Genomic DNA, 21169 nt, shown 5'->3' with positions numbered 1-21169 from the left:
ACAAGTATTTTTCTGGGTGTCTGTCCATTACTCTGTGTGACAAGCCAAAAGCCAGTGAAGGGTGGCAGGCTGGATAATGCGATTTTCAATGAGGCAGATTTTTCTCCCTTAGCTAGTTCCATATGTATTGGATTCGACTTATCAGCAGTGTCTGCTGGCAGTGGCCCACTGTGTGCAGTGCTGGGGTTTTGTGTCTGGTCCGATTACACAGTTACAGTAATAATAACCTGGATACACTTCGCCCTCGAGCCTGCTCTGATCAGCTGATAGGGCACAACTTTATTTTGCATTCCAGCTTAGACAAAGCTCGCACACTCAAGTAAGTGGAAGCGGGACAGCAAAGTTACCACTCATCACCCTGCTCCAGGGCAATGGTACGTGTATGTGTTCTTATCACTGAGCACTTCTCTGCTTATCCCTCTTTCAGAGAGGCTAAGCAATCTCAATTGCCTCATATTTCCGGAGATGTTCTGTAGGGCAGCAGAGTTTGCAGTCTGTCAAAGCCCCAAATTCCTACTTGCACACATTCCTGCTCCAATCCCTTCCTGATTTTTCTGATTGTCTTGGAATCAAAACTAAATATGGAGAAGAGCCCTGCTATTCCACAGACAAGTGTCTTTGGATGGATGACTTCTGTGAAAAGGGAAAGAAGCATCTCATGGATGCTTTGCAGCAGATTGTAGAGGTTAGGTTGGACCTTTCTGTTTCTTTTCTGATATAGGCACAGTTCCAGCGCTGGGAGCTGGCTCCTGCAAACAGGCACAGAAATGGGTAATTCACATGTTATGCGTGTTAAGCCCAAGGCCTTGGCTTGCTTTGGCAGAAGGCTCCTCTCATGTTTCCATAGGAACATAAGGGAATTACAGCATACAGCTCGAAGTTCAGCCTCACAGTTACTGAGAGGAAACAGCTGCTGCCACTACCCAGGTAGCATTGCAGATCCAAACCTTAAGTTCTGAGATATGAAATACATACACTATGAAATCATGCTGGCTCCCCTTACATAACCTGAGACCTCTCACAAAACAAGGGCTTGTAGCACCATGTGCATCTCTCAGTGAGCTGTGCTGATAGAAAGTTGACGTGATGACATTTGCTTGAAATGTCAGGACCTTGTAGCATGAACAGGTGACAGCACAATGTTATGCTGCAAATACTGCAAATAGCTACTGGGATGTGGTGAGTTTATTGTACAACACAAACCACTAAAAGTGATTGCATGGTGCATATAGCTCTAGTTAGGAAAAGAAAAAGGGAAAAACCCCTTCTAACTGAAAAACAAGGTGCTTAAAAGAAATCCAGATTTGGACCTTTCTTGTCTGACTGGATGCTGAATGACTAAGTAATAAAATGGCAGATCAAAATCAATGTCAGTAGGTAACAAAGAATTCACAGGGGAATATAACTACCCATATACACTGACAATCTGAAAAAGAGAACATAGGAAAAAGATTCTGGAATTCCTGTGAAAAGCTTTCTGCTAAGATCAGTTTTGTGCTATGCAGTGGTCAAGAAGGGAACTACACGACAGCAAAGAATTAGCAAAGACAGAAAAAACCCAACAAAGCAGTGGCTTGGCCTCAAAAGGACCATTCTTTTTCATGACCTAGCTACAGAAATTGTGAAAATTATTAGCACAGGATGCCTGGAAGAACAAAACTAGGTGTTCAGAAAGGTTTCTAAGCCAATTGATGCTGACATACAAGCACAGGTCTGGTGCAACTTGTTCAGAAATTCCCCCAAATGCTGATGATTAGCATCTAGAGTGTTAGCACAGAAAGACCACATTGCCCCTGTCTCTAAGTGCTTCTTCTGGCCAGAGTAAGGGACAACAATTTTTGTTCAGTCAGCCTCTGGTCTTCCTCGAAATGGTCCTATTATTATCTGACCATAAAAATGTTAATAGATTGTGGAGAGTTGGTTTCCTCATTAATTCTGTTGAACTCTTCAACACTTAGAGAACAACTGAGATTTTGTTTACACATTCAGCAAGGCAGAGTGAAAGAACCAATCTGTCCCCAAATTAATTACTTCATTTCACATTGGCGTTATGGTGCTAAATGAATGAGATGCCCCCTCTCTCCCCATGTGCCTTCTGAAACCTTCCTATTGTGTCAGACTTGTCACTGCAATCTCTCTTAATTGCAAGCTCCTTGGTAATTTCTCTGCCACAACATTTTCCCGAGAAAAACCAGTGGTGAGTACTCAGATGAAAAGAAATGCTCTGACAAGCTGGAGTTTTAATTTTTTTTTAGATTGCTTGTAGAAGAGGATCATTATTAGCAGATGATAATTAGGAAATGGTAACACTTTAATTTGCAAGGATGTATTGAAATTCATTAGCATCTGAAAGCTTTGCTGTGCTCTGTGGCAAATGAATTGGACAGATCAGACTGGTTCCTAATAGCTGTGATAAATACCCTGACCAAACCACTACCACCCCTATTTCATCTGTGGATCTATCCGTCCCGTGTTTCTGTAGCCTACCTTTATTAAACAAGCCAAAGACGGGCAAAGTGTAAAACTCCTGGAGGGTTTTACCCCTCCTAATATCTTTTTTTAAGATGATGGTTTAAAAGGAGTTCTTCCTTCACTGGAGTGAGCCAAGAACCTCTGTCCAGAGGGTACTTCAGAGAAATGTATTGACGTGTCAATACAAGGGATAATGGCTCTGAACTAAACCAGGGTGGACTTAGATTACATATTAGATGGAAATCCTTTCCTGTGAGGGTGGTGAGACACTGGCACAGGTTGCACAGAGAGGCTCTGGATGCTCCATCCCTGGAAGTGTTCAAGGCCAGGCTGGATGGGGCTCTGAGCAACCTGGTCTAGTGAAAGGTGTCCTTGCCCATGTCAGTGGGGCTGGATAGTCTTTGAAGGTCACTTCCAACCCAAAGCACTCTACTCAAAGCATTCCCTCTGAACTCAAGTTCCCTCTCTCACTGAGGTGAGAACTAGAAGAAGTGATGAAAACAATGGGGAAAAGTCTGCTGCTCAGAATGTGCAGAACCATTCTGAACAGTGTTTGCTGCAATGGGGACCTCATCCTTCAGGCTATCAGATCCAGAAGAAAACCAGAACCTCCAGAATATGGTTCATCCCACCTTGAACATGTGCACTGTCACAGAATGAACCACCTTCAGGGTGGTTCTAGTACTAGTTTCTTTCCACTGAGAAGAGATCCAAAAAAACCTACCTAGACCAGATGCTTGACTGGGACTAAAGGTATAGGCAAAGGCATATGATGACAGTTCATTACTATTTCTCCAGTCTTAATGAATTACTGGTTTTCATCTGGCAGGAAGGTATCCCTCAGTATTTTCCAGCAAGCTGCAAATATCAGCTAATTAAAACATCATAAAAGGCAAGAGTTTTATTCTTTATGATTTTTGAAAAAGTTCAAAGATGTCCTTAAAATACAGAAATCCTACTTGGCATGAAGCAATTATGTTCAGAGCAAAAAAAAAGGAAAAAAAAAAAGCTTTCGGCTTAAAAAGTAGAGTCCTGTGAAGAGCAATGATTCTTGAAAAACTGACTTTCCAAGTCCTTCCCTGGCCAGCTGACATCTCTATAGCTACAGAATAGTATTCTAATTTCCTTTGACCATTCACTTACGAGTGCTTATTTGCCTGCCAAGACACAGAAGCAGAGGGTCACTTGAGATCTACCAGTTACTTACACAATAAATCATTTTTATTTTGAACTATTATGAAATACATGAGGGAAGAGCATTTGCTGGATGAACCATTTCTGCTAGGATGAACCACTGTGGAAGTATAAACAATGGTGACATTACATTGTCAGCAGGAGTTTTCACTGTTCATCATTTATTGAGGGGACTGGGGAGTGAGTCACACCTGCCACAGCCATCGCCTCAGCAAAATGTACAAAGTCAGGTTAGAATCAGATCAGGGAACACTGTTTAGGAACTTTCTATTGGCAGTGCAGGCTTTCTGCATTATTATTTTCTTCTTTTTGCTTCATGTAATTTCCTCTTTCACCCTCAATTTACTTCTGTTTCGTGAAATTTTGGAGCTATGAGGAATGAATACATGAATTTTGCCGTTATGTGATTGAGGTGGAAGAATGACCTCCTGAGAGCTTCAGTTGCCAACAAGATGGATTTCAGTGCTGAAAACTTTGAACTCCAGAGCTGTTTGCTATAGCAAAGCAGAAACATAAGTCATCTAAACCTTGTAACATTCACCCATGAATGGAAATGAATAATATTCCTCTTATCTTGTACAAGAGAGAACAGAGGACCAACAAAAGTGGTGAGGTTTTTTTTTGCACTGATTGAACTTCAAAGAGGTGCAGAAAATTGGATTACAGATTTCTGGATTCCCTGATCTCATGATTCATCTGCTGGACTGCCTGAATCTCTCTGCCCAAGTCACTTAATTTTCCTTTCAGTCGGCCTTCTCATTTCAGTGAGACAAATTCTACACTACAAACTGACCACCAGTAGCTGTTCCTTTACTTTATCTGTGCTTCTGGCAATACTTTAGCCCAATATGATGGTTAACTCATGGGATTCTTGAGTGCTTGGAAACCATGCTGGACTCTTTGAATATTACAGGGGTAGAAGTCTGAGTTTTGATGCTTTTTGGCAAAAAAATAGGTGCTCCAAAGTACATTTTTCTTCATCCTTGCCAGGAAACAACAAGCTGGCATAACAAAAAAACCAATCAAACAAAAAATCAACCAAACAAACAAGACCCCAAACAAACAAAAAACCAAACCAAACCAAACAAAAAAAAAAAAAAATCACAGCCAGACCTAACACAAACGCTCATTAAATCATTTGGGGTTTCCTGGATTCAGTAACAATGTCATCTGTAGGTCATGAAAAATAACTTCCTGAGAATCATAGAATCATTGAAGGGTTTGGTTGGAGGGAACCTTTAAAATCATTCAGTTCCAAACCCTAGCTATGGGCTAGGACTACCTACTAGACCAGGTAGATCAAAGCCGTATCCAACCTGTCCTTGAGCACTTCCAGGAATAGGACAGCCACAACTTCTTTGGGAATCTCATCTGCTCTTAGTGAAACAACTTTCCATAAAATCACAGAATGGTTTGGGTTGGAACAGGCCTTTGAAAGTCATCTAGTCCAAACCTGCTGACATGGGCAAGAGCACTTGTTAAAGGATCCCCGAGTTTTGCTGAGAGGTTGCATTACAAAGAGGTTGGGATAGGCTTGGCCATTGTTGTGGTGAGGAAGGAGGGAGCTACCATTCCCCAGTACAATGAAAAAAAACAAACCCGCAGCCCAGTGATGTCAAAGCCAAGAACCTATAAATAACTCCTTGCACTCTGAACAACTGCACAGAACACAAGACGTACAAGGCAAAAATGCCCCATCTCAAAAAACATTCCTGCATGGTTGTCCTTCCCAGCCCTCCTCACAAACACGGTCGAAAGTCTGTGCACAAACAGTGCCCCCCAGCTCATCTCTATCCTCTGTGTATTTTTTTTTTTCTGAGGTGCTGTGGACAGCTGGGAGGAGCGACATCCTCCATCTGCAGAGCTTGTTACCTTGAGATTGCCAGACTGAAGTCTTGGCCACACACAGGACTGCATATGTTTGGCTAAAACTGTTTTGAAAAATTTAGTTCACAGCCATGAAGTCTGTGTGATACTTTTATTCTGATTCGACTGTGCTTTTATCACATTTCAGGATGCTGGAACCAGGTAAAATTAAGCTGAATTAGACCACTCCCATATGAAAATTAGTATCCACCCCCTCCAGGATTTAAGCTAGATGCAGTGATACATAATGTCAATGTCTAAACCACTGTTTGCTATCTCTGAGCTGTATGCTAGTTTTGCTGCCCATTTATATCTATTTATCGATCTATCTATCTATCTATCTATCTATCCACAGCAATGCTCATAAGGCTTTTTTTTTAATGCCAAGAAAGCCTCAGTGAATTGAATATTAGTGATTCTGCCCAAGCTGGGAGGGACCAAGCACTGCTGGTAAGGAGGAGTAGTGGCTTCACAGGTATAAAAGTGATGGGTGGATTTATTCCATTGCCCTCTGGACACGTGCCCATCACTGAACCCCTCTGGCTTGGCATTTCTCCCAGCCACGTGAATTTGAAGAAACATGGCACGACTAGCTGAGGGTGAGACATACTCGCTTATTTCCAGGAGCAAGCCCTTAGGATGTGTTTCAGAATTGGAGAGGAGAGCAATCTCCAGTGTGACTAAACAAGCTGCTTTCAAAAAGCCCCCTTTAAAATAGCCAGTGGAAAAGAAGCAGTCTCACCCCTGGGATTTGTAAGGGTGGCATCGGTGCCTTTGCCTCCATCTCCGCAGCGGGTATCATCAAATGGGAGGCACTGATCCCCAGTTCCAGCCAAGACCTCTGAGTTCTTCACAATGTCTTTCACTGATGTGGTTGACTTGATTTTATAGATACGTCGGCTATTGGTGTCCGAGAGGTAGATGGAGCCAGTGATTGGATCTGTGGTCAAGTAATACTTATGAGCTGGGCTGTGGCTGAAAAACAAGGGTATGAAATTATTAATTTTTTGATGATGTATTTCCTTAAGTCAACAGGCAATACAAACACTTCAGAGAATAAAAATGCTCAGGGCAGAACGACTGGGAAAGTGAAGGAGTGCTGTTTTGGACAAGGTTAGTACACAGTGTGTTACAGCACAGGATCCCAAGCTGTATCCATTAGCAATTGCACCAGGGGTGCTCTCTGGTATGGAGCGAAGCAGCCAAAGGAAAGGGCTCTCTGGTCTGAGTCTGAGCCAAAAACATGCCAGGAACTACTACAGGTTGAGTTCCAGTGCCTGTGTTTGCTTAATTTATTTGTTATAGACATAGTCCATAGTGTTCATGCAGTGCCAGGAAGTGAAGGGAAAACAGAGGACAGTAGGGAAATAAAACAAATAATAATGAAAAAAAAATCTGCCCTCCCAACAAAGACTAATACAAACTCCAAAAGGAGACTCCCTGTATAAAGCACTTGAAGATACAGCCTTCAAGATCACTGCATCAAAGTTCATCTGGTGTTCTTGCTGACTCCAGCAAAGAATCTAAAGTTCTGTGCTGCCCTCAGGGAGATTAAGGGAATCCTGCCACTGAATTCAGCTGGTCCTCAGTGATGAGAGAAACAAAGTAATTTCCTGGGTGGCACATTTTGCCCCAAGTGAAGCATGAACTAGTATTAGGCTGAGGAACCTGAACACCAGTCCCCTATTGAACACCGTCTGCTCACAGTTTCCTTGGACACAAGAAAGGGTGGCTGAGAAAACAGGATGAGCAGACAGAATGAGAATATTTTTAGCTCCAGGACTGTAACACTAAATGAGCCCAAGACTGAAGAAATTAATAAACTAGAATCCACTTTATGGAAAGCATCCAATAGGACTGGCCAGAAAAAAACAACCAAATGGGTTTAGACAAAATTTAAACAATTGTCTTGCAAGGACTTTACTTGCATTTAACATAGATACTTAAGACATTAATATATTTTATTAAAATTGTTGACTATTAGTGTGTATCAACCTGCATCTCTTCTACACCTGAAACCAATAGGTTAGACTTTTAACATCTGTTCTGAACAGATTTATTTTCCCTCTAAGAAAGCCTAAGTAGTAATTAGAACAAGTATGAAAAGTATCTACTTTTCTCCAGAACACCTTCAAGCTGTCCAAACTCACCAAGTCCAAAGAATTCATAATAAAAATCTAGGCCACAATTCACATTTTTGCCCTTAATGGAATCGTTCCAGGCGAAGTTGACTAGAAACTTGAGTGTCAATCACAGTTGACTCTATTCTGCATATAGAAAATTCCTCTCAACCTTTATGTTAGGAAAATTACCTACTCTTCAGACCTGTAAAAATTACTGAGTTATTCTCACATTTAAAAAGCAGTAAATTGGTTCTTCATTCAAATTATTTAATACTGTGGGGGTGGGGGAAAAGCACCTTTCTGATTTATTCTGGAATATCCCTTGTGATTTATCCTGTTAAAGTCTGAACAGATTTCATCTCCAAAAATGACACTGATTCTTGCTAAATAAAATGCTCTGACCTTCAAGACAGCTCCAGCCTGACAGTTCAGCCTCCATCTGTATTCCTTCCCAATGACAGCAGGCTGGGAGGGTATTATTTCATTTACCTGCATGTCACTCACACTAAGCAAGTGGCTTCAACCCTGGTGGAAGAAGTTCCCTGTGGGAATCCATCATCCAGTTTGATCAGGGCCTTGCATTTTCTGCTGACTGTCCTAACAAAGCCCTGCTGAATGTCAGTAAGCTCTTGAGCTGTTCATAATCTCTATTTTGCATGGGAGGTGGACAAGAGGAGGACAGTTTTAATGGCACTTTGCAATTCTTTACCATCTTTGACTGGCAAGACGATAACTTTCCCTGAGTTTTAGAGCAGGCTATGTGCAGATGGGCAAAGGCAAATGACTTACCCAGAGATGGAGAAAAATGGAGAGAAATTCCTGCTCCCCTCTCCCAGAAATATTGTTGTGATTTATTTTTTGATTGCACAGCCTCACTCTGGTGGATTTTATTATTGATTACAATATTTTGTTATTGATTACTATCTTCTGTAAAAAAGAGAGCTCTTAAAACAATTTTCTATCCCCAGCTCTTGCATAAAATAGATGCTGAAACCACCTGTTAAAATTGTCAAGCTGGAATCTACCCCCCTGGCCTCTGCCAACTGTTTTCAGCACTGCAGAGAGTTAGTATCGTACTCTGCCCTGGCATGAACTGCACAGTGTTATACACTGGAGGGCTTTTTTTGTCACTTTCAGATCCTTCAGGGTGAAAGATGCTTAAATAAACATACATTGGTCATGTAAAATCTCCCAAACTGCTTTTCTTTATCTGTGATAGTGCATGAGCACTGGAGCCAGGAACATTGGGGATTCACTTTTTATTTAAAGCCACAATCAACAGGCAAATCCAAGTGGTTAACTGGAGTGGGCTGAACAGCAACTGAAATAAATATGGCTGGAGTGAAACAGAGAGGATTTTTTCCCCCTTTCATCCTCTCTTATTTCTCAGCTAGGTAACAGTCCAAAACAAAATACAAGACTTTTTACTATTCAAAAGACTTGATCAGCTATACTATTTGTCGTCCTAGAATATTTATCCCCCATTTTCGCAGTGCCACTAGAAAATGACTGTGGAGGAAGAGCTGATTTCCCATTCGGAGTGTTCCTTGAGATATTACAGTTTTTAGAAGAAAACTTGAGCAATGCATTGATATGTTAAACCCCCTGAAGCAATAACACTGAAATTGCAGTGATGGAATGGGCTGGTCCCTAGCCAAGAACAGACACTTTGATGAGTATTAGTGGGCAGGATGGTGTAGTCACTGGGAATGAGAACAGTTTAATGGTTCTGCAAGCCACAGTGAAATGGAGGTGATACTGCTTCCTTGTATACTTGTGACACAGTGATGGGCTGGGAAAGCAGAGGGAAATCTTGCAAGTCCACAGTGATCCCACTTCTCTGGGTTTTGTATAGTCTCTTCCATACATCTGTCTTCTCCATTTTACTATTCTCAGTGTTTGGACAGGATAGTGCCAGTATCATTTAGGGAGCTCTGCAGGTATGTTAAGAGATTCAGACTCTATTTTAAAGTGTTTGTGCTTTATGTGATTCCTTACACACATGCACAGGGAAGAAATGGGATACAAAGTTGGGTGAGCTGGCAGAGGCATGAGGTTTGAATTGTGGATTTCTTCAGTTGTACTATGATATGTGCACAGGCTTTGAATAAAGGCTGGTATTCTCCCTGTGGGCCCAGAGCCCATGATTTGGAGGAGTCCTAGGAAGGAACCTCCTGCTCCAGAGTGGGAAGCCAGTCTCTAAGGAAAAGAGATGAGAAAAGGGAGATGGTCCCTTTTCTCAGCAGGTTCCCTACAAAACATCAGCACAGCAGACTACACCTATTTATTGGTTTCTGTAAAACGCCAAGGGATTCATTTCACCATGCTTTAGATAGTTTCAAAGTGGATACTTACATCAGAGCTGGCTGTTTTAATTCTCTTTACAAGCAATGGAGAGAAATATCACCTTTTGGGGTAGGACTTGTCTGACTATTTTCAAATTTTGTCTGACAAGATTAACTGTATCTTAGTTTCTCAAATGCAAGAGCATCTACCACCTCCTCAAAGGACAACTTCTGTGACTGGTAATTGTACAGCTCTGGCACCCACTGTGGTCAACAGACAGAAGAAGTCACACCACCAAAATTAGTTACCCACAATCACTGACCTGGATGAACCCCTGGGGCTTCTTTGGATCTGATGTCTCTGTTTAAGGACTCAAACCCACTTCTTTTTCTGTGCCAGCTACCCACTTCTTCTCTGAGCTTTGCTGGCCATGTACATTTGCTGGTGACTAAAGAATCACCAAATTCCTGCAGTCAGGAGGTTTTTGTTCAGTGGGGCTGTGTTTCCATGGCTCCATGCTAAGCACCCTGCAGCCCAGAACCAGCGGATTTAATTATTGTAGCTTGTGTGAGGTACTGGTCTTTGTTCCTTGGGTGACACTCAACAGATTAATACCTAAGGAGGCCACACAATGCAGTGAGCTGGATTTGCACTTGGTCTTTCAGTGTTTGCAGTTTGTGTGTGATGCCCAAAGCTCTTCTAGTGTGACATGCTGGACAATAAAACTTTATAACAATGCCATAAGCCGAGCCAGAGATGGCAAGGGACTTTTTATCTGATCCTAGAGCTGTTTGCTAAGATATCTCTCTTTGTTACTTCTCTCAACAGTATGAATGAAAACAAGAAAGGAAGAATAAATTTAAGTGGCAACTTTTTGTATATTTGCAAGACAGAAATGCCTCACTGCCCTCCGTGTTCCTGCAGAGAAGGCATCATGATTTGGTGATGCTTTTTGTCTTAGCTAACATCCCTCATTTAGGCTGTTGCAGAGTTAGACCTTGGCTGTGCACACAGAGCTGTAAAGCCAAGCCTCTACACCTCTGGGTAGCTCCAGAACCTTTGGAGATCAAACTCACCACACCCTACGAACTGGGGAGGAATTCCTTTCCCCTGAACTGAGGCAGTTGTAGCATATGGATTTCACCTTTTCCAAACCACTATGATTCAGCTCTGTGGATCTCCCAATTTGCATCACTGCTGGTGTCAAGCTTAGGGCCTTCTGGAGTTTAAAGCACTGGAGCTTAAGCTGAGACTACACACACTCATTTCCTTGAGGGTCAGGAGCAAAGAGACTTCCTAGCAAGAAATATTAAAGCAAATGTCACAGAACAGGCACTAAGAGATGGGTGACTCCTTCCACACAGTCAGAGATGGAAGGATTTCATTTGGAGGTCCTCACCTGCTCCTCCCTCCCTCCCTCATCCCCTTTGGGCGACACTGAAGCAGGCATGTCTTGGATTTCTTTCACTTAATTTCTTAGTTTTTAGAAACTGCCTAAAGGCTGAAGCCCTGCCAACTCTGCTTGCCAATCTGCAGGGTTTGTGGCCAGTCCATCGATCCTTTTTCAGTTACTGCTTTCATACACAAGACCTCTTCTCATAACAGGTACCCAGCTGCTACCCTTCACTGTCAATGCAGATGCACTTTAGTGGCTGTGTATTTCTTGGGCATTAGGGATACAACCTGGCTGTTCCAAAGAGAAATTAAATTTTCTGTAGTCTTCAAATGATGTGAAAGAGTACCTGGGGGGCTGGAACCCAGCCTGATGAGGACAGTCAGGGAAAAGTTCTTGGGTACCAACCTCCCAGCCCTGCTAATAGATGCTTTGGGCCAGTCCATTACACTGTGAAGCTCAGCCCTTCATTATTGCTCTGGCAATAGGATAAAAAATCAGTTTCTACTCCATTTCATTTCCAGGCATGCAGATGAAAGAACATTTTTAGTTTAGCACAGCCTCTATGAAGTCAAAGAAATAGTAAATGAAAAGCATGTAGCAAGAAAAATCCCCAATCCAAATGCAAAAGAAAACTAAACACGCACACACAAAAATCCCAGCTCCACACAGTCTAAGCTTCTGATTTAGAAAAGCAACCAGGGAGAAGGATGGGAAACTTGTCAGAGTCAGAGAAGTCCTTGCAAACACAGTCAGTGACAGAAGTTGACATCTTCTGGAATGCAACTGATTGGATCAAACCCACTGAAACTCCAGTGAACCCAAGTGACAAATATTCCTACCGACAAAGCTCCAATTTAAGAGTCTCTCTTTTATCTTGTTTTCTTGTCATTACTCTTTTATTGCATTTCCTGGCTAAGGTTCTGAGTTGTGCTACCTCCTATTTGAGTCTGACAGACTTTCACATGTCAAAGCTCTCTATGAAAGTTCAGACTGAAAAATGTTACAAAAACTAACTTCCCTGGGTGGATAATGCTGGGGCACATAGGGATCTTCATTATGCCTGTTAAACACCCCCCAAACCCAAATGAAGGCTTTTCACTGTATGAGAATTATTTTTCCATCCTACTTGTTCCAGTAATCTGTTTCCTGATGCTGTTCCCATTCTACTTTCTTGATTAATTCCCATCCATTTTTCTTCCCCCCTCCTCCTCCTGTTACCCTGCTTCTCCTGCCTGCATTTCCCCTGTCTCCAGCTATAACAGCTCATGCAGAAGCTTGCATGGCTCACATTGTGATTAATGACTCCCAGTTCTGATGACTGATTGCCTATGCCAGTTTTAATCACGCCAGCTTCATTTGCTATTGAATCATCTGGAAATGGCACTTGTGGCTCACTGTGTAACAACATGCAACAAGACAGGGAGCAGCATAAGAATTCTCCACTGGTTGGCTTACCTATGTCTGAAATCTTTATTTCTGACAGAAGACAGGAAAGCAGGGAATAGAAGAAAGAATGAGGTGTTAGCAGCTCAGTTTGATGCATTATTAGCAGATTGAAAACTTGACAGTAACTGTATCACACAATGCAATAATAAATAAAGACTTAGCTGGAATGACACTGATGTATTTTATATTGGATATTACTTGGCAGTGAGCTCACTTATGTACTGCTGCACATCACAAAAGAAGTGTGATCTCACCTGCTTAGAGTTATTCACTCACACAAGAGATAGGACCATCAGACTTTATCTATCATTCAGTGCAGCACTGAGCTAAATAGATGTAGATGCAGATATCTTTACAGTTTTTTTCACTCTCAGTCAAAGCACCACCTTGTAATTTACAAAGGTAACTTAAGAGTTGCAGTTACGGGTGGCAGTTCAATGCTGCAACCTCGTGAACTCCAGCCCGGAGGACTGAAATTATGCTGAGGTGGACATTTTTCATAGGTCTAAGTTACACACCCAGCTGCAGCTCTCTGTGACCCACAATGCATTTGCTTACCAGAACACTACACTCCAAACCCACCCCTGCAAACAAATCTTGGAGCCAAACAGTGAGGGTGTTAATCCCAAAGGAGACGCTGATTTGAGAAGACACAAGCAAACTCCATTTAGTCCAAAAGCAATGGCTTTCCTTTTAGCCAGCCAACATCTGAACCCACTTACTTTATAGCACACCAGAGTGAAGAAATGTTTATTAGACCCAGTAACCTGAGTGTTTGCACAGATGAAACAGCAATCGTTGCAGCAGATTTAACTCTGGAGTAAATTTAACTCTGTGGCTCTACACAACAGCCAGCTAGGCTACTTTGTCAAGGCTTCCAATTTTCCCTTCCCCAATGAGGAAATACTTTGCAAAACCTGTGTTTGGTCTGGTATTTCCGCTGACAATGAAACAGGGATTGGGTTTTCAAAACTGTACTTCTGGGAAAGAGATATTAATCCGTATCTGTTGCAATAAGATTTGAGCTCACCTAGGCTCTTCTGGAAATTTCACCTTCGGTCATTAAAATAACTTTCTGGCACTAGAAGGACAGATATTACATTCTAACGAGGACCAGGTCTGAAGGTTTATCCCAGTTTCCCACCTTACAAACATGAGAGATATTATGTTCTCCTGTATCATGGAACAGAATAGCAAAATTGAGGTTCTTGCTTCCTTACTTGGAAGGTGCCCCAGCCCTCTGAGGTGCCCATACCAAGGCACTTATTCTGTAAATGCCAGCCTTCTGGTGGTGGCTGTCTGGACTTTTTTTTTCCACACACTATGATCTACAAGGATGGTTCTGAATGCCAAATAAGACTTTTGGTGAGGTCTAATGACTATGGCATGTTTGTGCATGAGGGACGAAGAGGATCTTGAACAAATTTGGCTGCAGTCCTTGCAGAAATGCAGTATTATGTTTGTCCTCAGCAGCAGGGAATATTAAATCCCAGGAGGGAGGGTCTTGCTTTTGGGAAGATTCTTGTTTTCAGGCCAGATTTTGAGAGATGAATGGCAATACTGAACCTTCCTACCCGGCTATCTTCATAGTGACTTCTCAGGACCTGAGTTCAGGACTGTCAAGCACAGAAGACTCATTCAGGAACACTCCCTTAACTCTATTTGATTGTCCTGGAGTGAGACTTGTCTGGCCACACAAAGCCCAGAACCAGGCCCCACTGCTTTGAAGTGGATGCTTGTATTTGTTGTGGAAATTTTAGATAGGTAAAATATCCTCAGTGAGGTCAATTTGAACTTTGGTTCAGTCACAATTTATGCAATTTTTTCAGAACTTGTGACAAATCATACTTTTCCCTCTGCTTCATTGTTTTTAATGGATGTTCCTGCCCCTTCCTCGTTATTTCTCTTGGTATATTTTTTTCCTTTGCTTTCTGGCACTAAAAGGAAACACTCCACTTATTTCCAGATGCTCCCCATCTGCATGTTCAGCCTGACACTGCTGCTCAGCTGGGAACTGAAGGGGCTGCTACAGCTGTCCCCTTAAAAAACAACTAGAAAACCCCAGTCTGTGACTGCCTAGAGTGATCATCTTGTCTAAATTATGAGTGATTATCAGTCCTGATTCACCTCTACAAATCATCATCAGTGCTGTGTCCTTCCAAGTTTAGGTTATCTCAGAGGCTGCTTGTTAATTTTCAGCATTCCCACTGGTTTCTGACTACAGGAAAAGGCAGACATCAGCACAGCCTGATTTAGCAGCACAGAAATTTGTCAATATTTTTGGCGTGTGATTCAGTTCTGGAAGAACTTGCTAGGCCTGTGTTTCTCTGGTGTAAATCAAAGTCAGCAGAGTTGCAGAAGAGGCAGATCCAGACAGCTTTTTCTCTGTTTTGCTGTGTTGTTTGCTTTTTTATTTTTATTTTTTTTTTAAGAGTTCTGTTCATTTTTCTTTTGGGTACATAGGATTTCTGCAGAACTTAAGAACATCACTCGAACAGCCACATTCAGCACGGAATACCTCAGCTCCAGTATGTTGGTGACATTGCCAGAGGGAAAGATCCTTCGGATGTAGTTGAAATCTCCAACATAAAGACTTCCATCAGACCCACATGTTAGGGCAACAGGAGCCAGGAGTTTGTTTCCATCTGCCAGACCATTGCAGCTTGGACAAGAAATGCTCCGTCTGCGGCCATTGCCCATAATGCTTCCAATTACAGGTGGCTGCTGGGAAATGAACTGGTTTTCCCCATTTCCTTTATGCAAGATGCCTAGAGAGAGAGAAAACAGTATTATGGAAATTAAAGAAACAGGAAGGCTGAGGCCAAAGGGAGCACAAACTGGCAATGCTGCATGCCAGCTGGGGAATCTGTGAAGTAGCAAGAAGGTTGATCATCTTTCATAGTATTGTTTTGTGATAGTTTCAAATGAGGAGCCTCTTTTCTGAGTTAAGTATTTCTTTTAGACTCATTATATTTCCTGCAGAAGGAAAATATGTAGGGACATCAAGACTGTCTTTACCTTTGAATGAAATGCACTTTTCAGCATCTTATGAATTTTTACCTGCCCTGTCTGTTCTTGCTTGCCCTGTAATTTGCAGTCTACCAAGTAAAAAAAAAAACAAACAAAAAAACCCAAAAACTAGATAGCTCATGGAAAAGTAAGGGCCAGAAGACCATGGGACATTCTCTAGAGAAATGTTTCATCTGCAAAGTTTTAGAGGAGCTCTGCCTATTTTCCCTCTAAGTGTAGCACTCTCAGCAGTGATGTGGGTTGAATTAGATGTTTGCTCCCATACCACTATTATCTAAAGGGACACAGTGCTTCCACCCTTGAACATGCTCTGCTGAGCTTTTAAACTTCCCTTCTGCAGTCTTCAAGGACTCGGGAACCTTCCATTCTGCTTTAGGACCCATGAAGCCTCTTGTTCCACAAGTACACTTAGCACTTTGGAGGATGCCTCTGGCTGGATTCATGCTTACTGACAGCTCCAATCTGAATAGGCTCCCCTTTGTTATTTTAGGAATATTTTCCTTGTTACTACCCTTCTTTTACGATACTACAAAGTTGGGCTGACATTCAACTACTTAATGATGGCCAGCTTCTTTTACATTTTGCAAACCAAATTACTTCTTAATGTAGGTTACTAGAAATAATTTCCTAGTAAAATACACGAGAGAGCACAGGTGTTGGTCAGGTTTCTTTCCTATCTTTTTCTTGAATTCTTAGTGATAAGAAGCAACTGGGTCTTGCAATGCTGCATTACTCTTGTTATGAGTTACAGACAACCTACCACTCTGTATGTTGAGGGCATGGTGTTTGTCCAGGGACCATCCTCCAAGTTTGGAAGCATCAATTTCATAACCCTGAAGCACAGCTGTCCTCTTCTCCCACAGGATTAAGTCTGGACAGGATTCATACTCATAACCTACTGAAACTGTGAACAAGAGAGAAACAAAAGACTCCTTAGATTAGTAATCCAGAAATGCAATGCCAGCACACACAGAGTCGCAACTGAGCAGGGGTATGAGAAAATAATCATCATAATGCACAGTCCAAATATTTTTTCTCTTAAAAGTCTATCCTGAATCTAAAAAGGTCAATGCCATTGTCAGTGTTGGGCAAATGCACTCAAAATTCAAAAGACACTGGTTTAAGGACATATTTTAAACAATGGATATTAGTATTGGAACTCTGGGAGTCCTTTCCAATTCCGGATATTCTATGACTTGAGAGTGTACACCACTGCTGGACTCTCAAATGGGAGAATTTTACTCCTATCTAATTTCTCTGATCAAAGAATGCATGCCAGGAACTTAATCTTGATTATGATCTTTTTTGGAAGGTAAAGACTTGCACAATTCATGCACGGGGCACTGAGTCCCACAGAGGCAGCAGTCTCAGCCAGATTGACTTGTGGTCATTGTAATGTCAAAAGTTTGCTTGCCATGATGTCTAATCAGACCCTTTCAGGAGTAACTCCACTGAACACGCTGGAGTTGCTTAAAATTATGTCAGCAGAAGGAAAATAATGTTTTTGACAGAATAATGATTCCTTTACGATTTTCTCAGAAGAAGCAGGACCGTTTTCATTGGTCTGCTTTTCTTCTTCTAATCTTTACAGCTGAAGCAGAGCAGAACTGCAAGTTCCACACAAATGAAAAGCAATTACATAGATTTTTTTTTTTACTAGATAGAAAAAAACCTGTCTGATCTTACAAGTTTACCAGCCTCTTTGAAAAGCGCTGAGCACTGAGAGAACTCAGGATTCGCCATCAGACATAGCCTTTTGCAGATTTTATCAGGAAAATATGTAAGTTAGGATATGAAAGGTCAATATTTTCCACTGTTGTGGAGGTGGGAATCATTGAAGGCATGAATTCTGATGTCCTCCCATTTATTTCACTCAGACCTGCTTGTGTACTCTGGAGCTGCAGAATTGTTCCATGGAGCACTCCAGGACCCACTGGTGATCTACCAACTTAAAGAGCATGCACGCAGACTGCTTCAGGATATGCTACATTTCTCAGCGTGGACTCCGAGCTGGGTAAGGCTCAGCAGGGTGTATAATCCCACCTGCCCAAGGCAGCTGAGCCTGAGTGAGAAGAGGAAGGCACCTCTTCTTACTCCTGGAAAACCAGGCATGCTGCAACTCCTCTAAAAAGACTTATCTTCAGTTGAGCTATGAGGCATAATGAACCATCCTTCTGTCAACAGGAGCTGTATTTACTAATGTGGGATCTCTCCCATTTTGCTGATACCATTTCCTGGCAGCCTGAAGGGACTAGTCTAGACTCAGCTGAAGACCTGTAACTGAATGTCCACTGGGTGTTGGCAGATGGGAAGCAATCAGTGGAGAACTGCATTACCTCTGCTCACTAAACACCCAGTATGGGATGGCATTCTTGAATGGGTGACAAAGAGGAGACTAAGATTAGACCAACCCTGAAGGTCAGGCACAACGAACAGTGGCAATCAGGGTTCTGTCCAAGGGATTCCTTTCAAAGCGGTGTTGACAGTTTTTGGCTATAGGTGAGAGGCAGCCAAACACTTCCAGTCCCAGTTAATTTCTTCTGTATGATTATGATGGGAGCAGCTTAGGATGTATGTGCTGGGCTATGAGCCAGAGAACAGATAAGTATCTGTACTCTGTCCTTGAAAGTGTTCAAGGCCAGGTTGGACGAGGCTTTGGGCAAACTGATCTAATGGGTGTTATCCCTGCCCATCACTGGGGAAATGGAAATTAAATGGTCTTTAAGATCCCTTTCAATCTAAACCATTCTGTGATTCATCTGCTGGGGAATGTGTGCTGCAGTGAATCTGCAGGGACCATTCATGTGTCTGCAGTCAGACCATACTGATCTAGGATCTATCACTGCCACTTAGTTGCTTCTAAAAGGAGGCACAAACCCTGGGGTCACTTACCGAAGGCTTCTGAGAGCCCATACACCTTCTGGCTGTAGACATCCGTCTTGTCCCAGATGAAATAGTAGGACAGGTCTGGAGCTGCTGCAAACCACTTTCTGAAGAGGCGTCCCTCGACGGCGACCATGAGGTGGACTTTCATGAGGTTGAAGGGGATGGTGGGGTGGGTCATGCTGATCCGCAGCACTGATTTGTAGCCAGCTGTGCGACTGCTCAGGTAACTCACTTTTATTTTACTGCCGGAAACATTAATCTCCTCTTGTAGAGCCTGTGGAAAAGCAATCCATGAGGTGTTAAATCAGCAGTGAGCAGACAGGAAAAGGCAGTGAAGCTGTAATTTATCAAACACACCTGTATAAAAGCTCTGGCAGGCATGTCTAAAAAGGTACCTAGTAGGCATCAAGTATGAAATCATATACGTAACTTATTTCTGGAAGCTAAGGAATGTCTCCCACCTTCTCCATCTCTGTTACATGGGAGAACAGGACAACAAAGTGTCACATTAAGAAAGAGACTCACTCTTAAAAAGAGTACCAGGACCCACAGAGAAAAGAGCCTGGGATCTCAGATAATTACAGCCTATCAGTTTAGCTTCCATTTTCTGTCTTTTATCATCATAGGTTTTAGAGGCCTCTAATTCTTGTCTCCTGGCTTCCTTTTCCCAGTAAAATATCACGCCCTACTTGGCCTTAAGGATGTTTCCTGGTCCTGATCATAACATGCAATTCTCTCCAAGACATTAGTGAATCCTCATTCTGCCCTCCCTCCTGTGACTTACCCATCTCTCCTACTTTGAAACTGCACCTCTCCTACCTTCTCTCTGACCCTCTCTACCTGATCTACCATCTACCTCTAGCCTTTTTTTAACTCTGTGTTCTCGCCCTTATTTTCTGACCTCATATTTGTTCCTACTTATTCTGGTACTTGCTTAAAATTCCTTGGCTTCTTACTTAAGTGATGAAACTGTTGGCCTGATCTACCACCTACAACTCCTTTCCATTCCCTTGCATTCTTCTTTCTCTTTCTTTTACAAACTCCTCTGTATTCCAAGTGAGTTGCTTTACTTCCTCCCCCTGACATAAGTGAGGGTATTTCTGACTGACTGGGACAGTTATCTAACAGGTGCCCATTGCAGTACAAAACTTCAGAAAAGACTGAAGAAACATCAGGGAAACATCATCTGCTTTGAGAACAGAGAAGTCTCAATAAAGATGAGATTTTCAGCTAATTCCCCAGCTAAAGTATCACCAGAACTTAATTTATTATTTTTTTTTTTTTAATGGAGAAATGCTTGGAAAGTTTATGGAAAGTGATACAAGTATATCCCTGACACTGTGTTTTCCCATGCAAAATGCTGATAAAAAAATCTTAGGAGAAAAACATTGTCACTTTCAAGAAAACTTCACTCTTGGGTAAGCACCTAACTTGGATATTTTTGGCACAAGTCAGCAACCTCTGGCGAATATTGAAAAATGAAGGTAGAAACTTATCAGTGAGCAGGAAAGCCTGGTGGCTTTATGGAATGTGTTAAAAAAAAAAAAAAAAACAACAAAAAAGCTTTATGGGATGTGTTAAAAGGTCACAGCTGGCACAATCCTCTCCTGTGCCACTTCTTGAGTTCTTCAGTGTGCTGGACTCTAAATGAGCTTGGAAAATACATCTCTATCAATAATCATCTTTCTGAATATTAAGGACAGGGAAGCTTGAAGGCAGGTGGGTCAAGAGATCCACCCATCAGGAAGGGATCACATCTATCACAGCATGATTCTTGGGGTGTCCTGTGCAGGGCCAGAAGCTGGACTCAATGTGGGTCCCTTCCCACTCAGGAGATTCTAGGATTCCACAATCCTTGTGCCCTCCAAGTTATGTCACTCCTATACCCAGCCCCTTCTACGTGGGAACAGCAAACTTCCCTGGCATAGTGAGTTGCTCAACTCTGACAGGTTTTCTGGTTGGTGTTATCAAAAATGACAAATCTCATAATCTGCCCCCTGAAAACACCTCTTCTGAGATGTTATCCAAGGCCCAACACTTTTAAAAGTGATAGCTAAAAGGCTCAGAGTGTTGCAGCACTTGAAAACAGACACATCCAGCAGTTAAAGCCCCATTCCACTGTGCTCATAAATATTTACCTTCTCTAATGCAGTCTTTTTAATTTACATATATCAGTGCTTAGAAGGCTGAATTATGACAGAATTGGGAAAACCCAGGATTTTAAAAATATATTTTATGAGATCATCAACAAGCTGGATGGGGACCAGGCTCAACCAGAGATGTGCTCAGCCAAACTGTAGTAAAGGTGGTCCCTTGTAACATATCTGTCTTCATATGTAAGCCCATTAGAATACAAACAGGCAAAAATAATTGCCATGGAGATACTATTTAGAAAGTCTGCTTCAGATCCTTGTCATAAGTAATGATTTCTCTCTGTTGTGATCTATCTCTGCTGTCTACCATTCCAAAG

General features: G+C 42.1%; 1 protein-coding gene across 15 annotated transcripts in view; it reads right to left on the bottom strand.

The window, feature by feature from the left end:
* TENM4 (teneurin transmembrane protein 4) overlaps positions 1-21169 on the bottom strand; it is a 592138-nt gene that overhangs the window by 50468 nt on the left and 520501 nt on the right. For 12 of the 15 annotated variants that reach the window (XM_039718527.1, XM_039718526.1, XM_039718531.1 and 9 more), the window contains 5 exons: positions 18706-18973; positions 16574-16717; positions 15302-15551; positions 12793-12813; positions 6275-6507 (listed from right to left, as the gene is read on the bottom strand). In XM_039718527.1, coding sequence (XP_039574461.1) covers positions 6275-6507; positions 12793-12813; positions 15302-15551; positions 16574-16717; positions 18706-18973 — 916 coding nt within the window. The remainder of the gene's footprint in view (positions 1-6274; positions 6508-12792; positions 12814-15301; positions 15552-16573; positions 16718-18705; positions 18974-21169) is intronic. The other 3 variants (XM_039718530.1, XM_039718532.1, XM_039718541.1) reach the window with 1 other exon arrangement.

Source organism: Passer montanus, unplaced genomic scaffold, assembly GCF_014805655.1.
Source record: "Passer montanus isolate IOZ18808 unplaced genomic scaffold, ASM1480565v1 scaffold4, whole genome shotgun sequence".
In the NCBI taxonomy this organism is placed as follows: Eukaryota; Metazoa; Chordata; class Aves; order Passeriformes; family Passeridae; genus Passer; species Passer montanus.
This window is presented reverse-complemented; position numbering and strand designations above follow the sequence as displayed.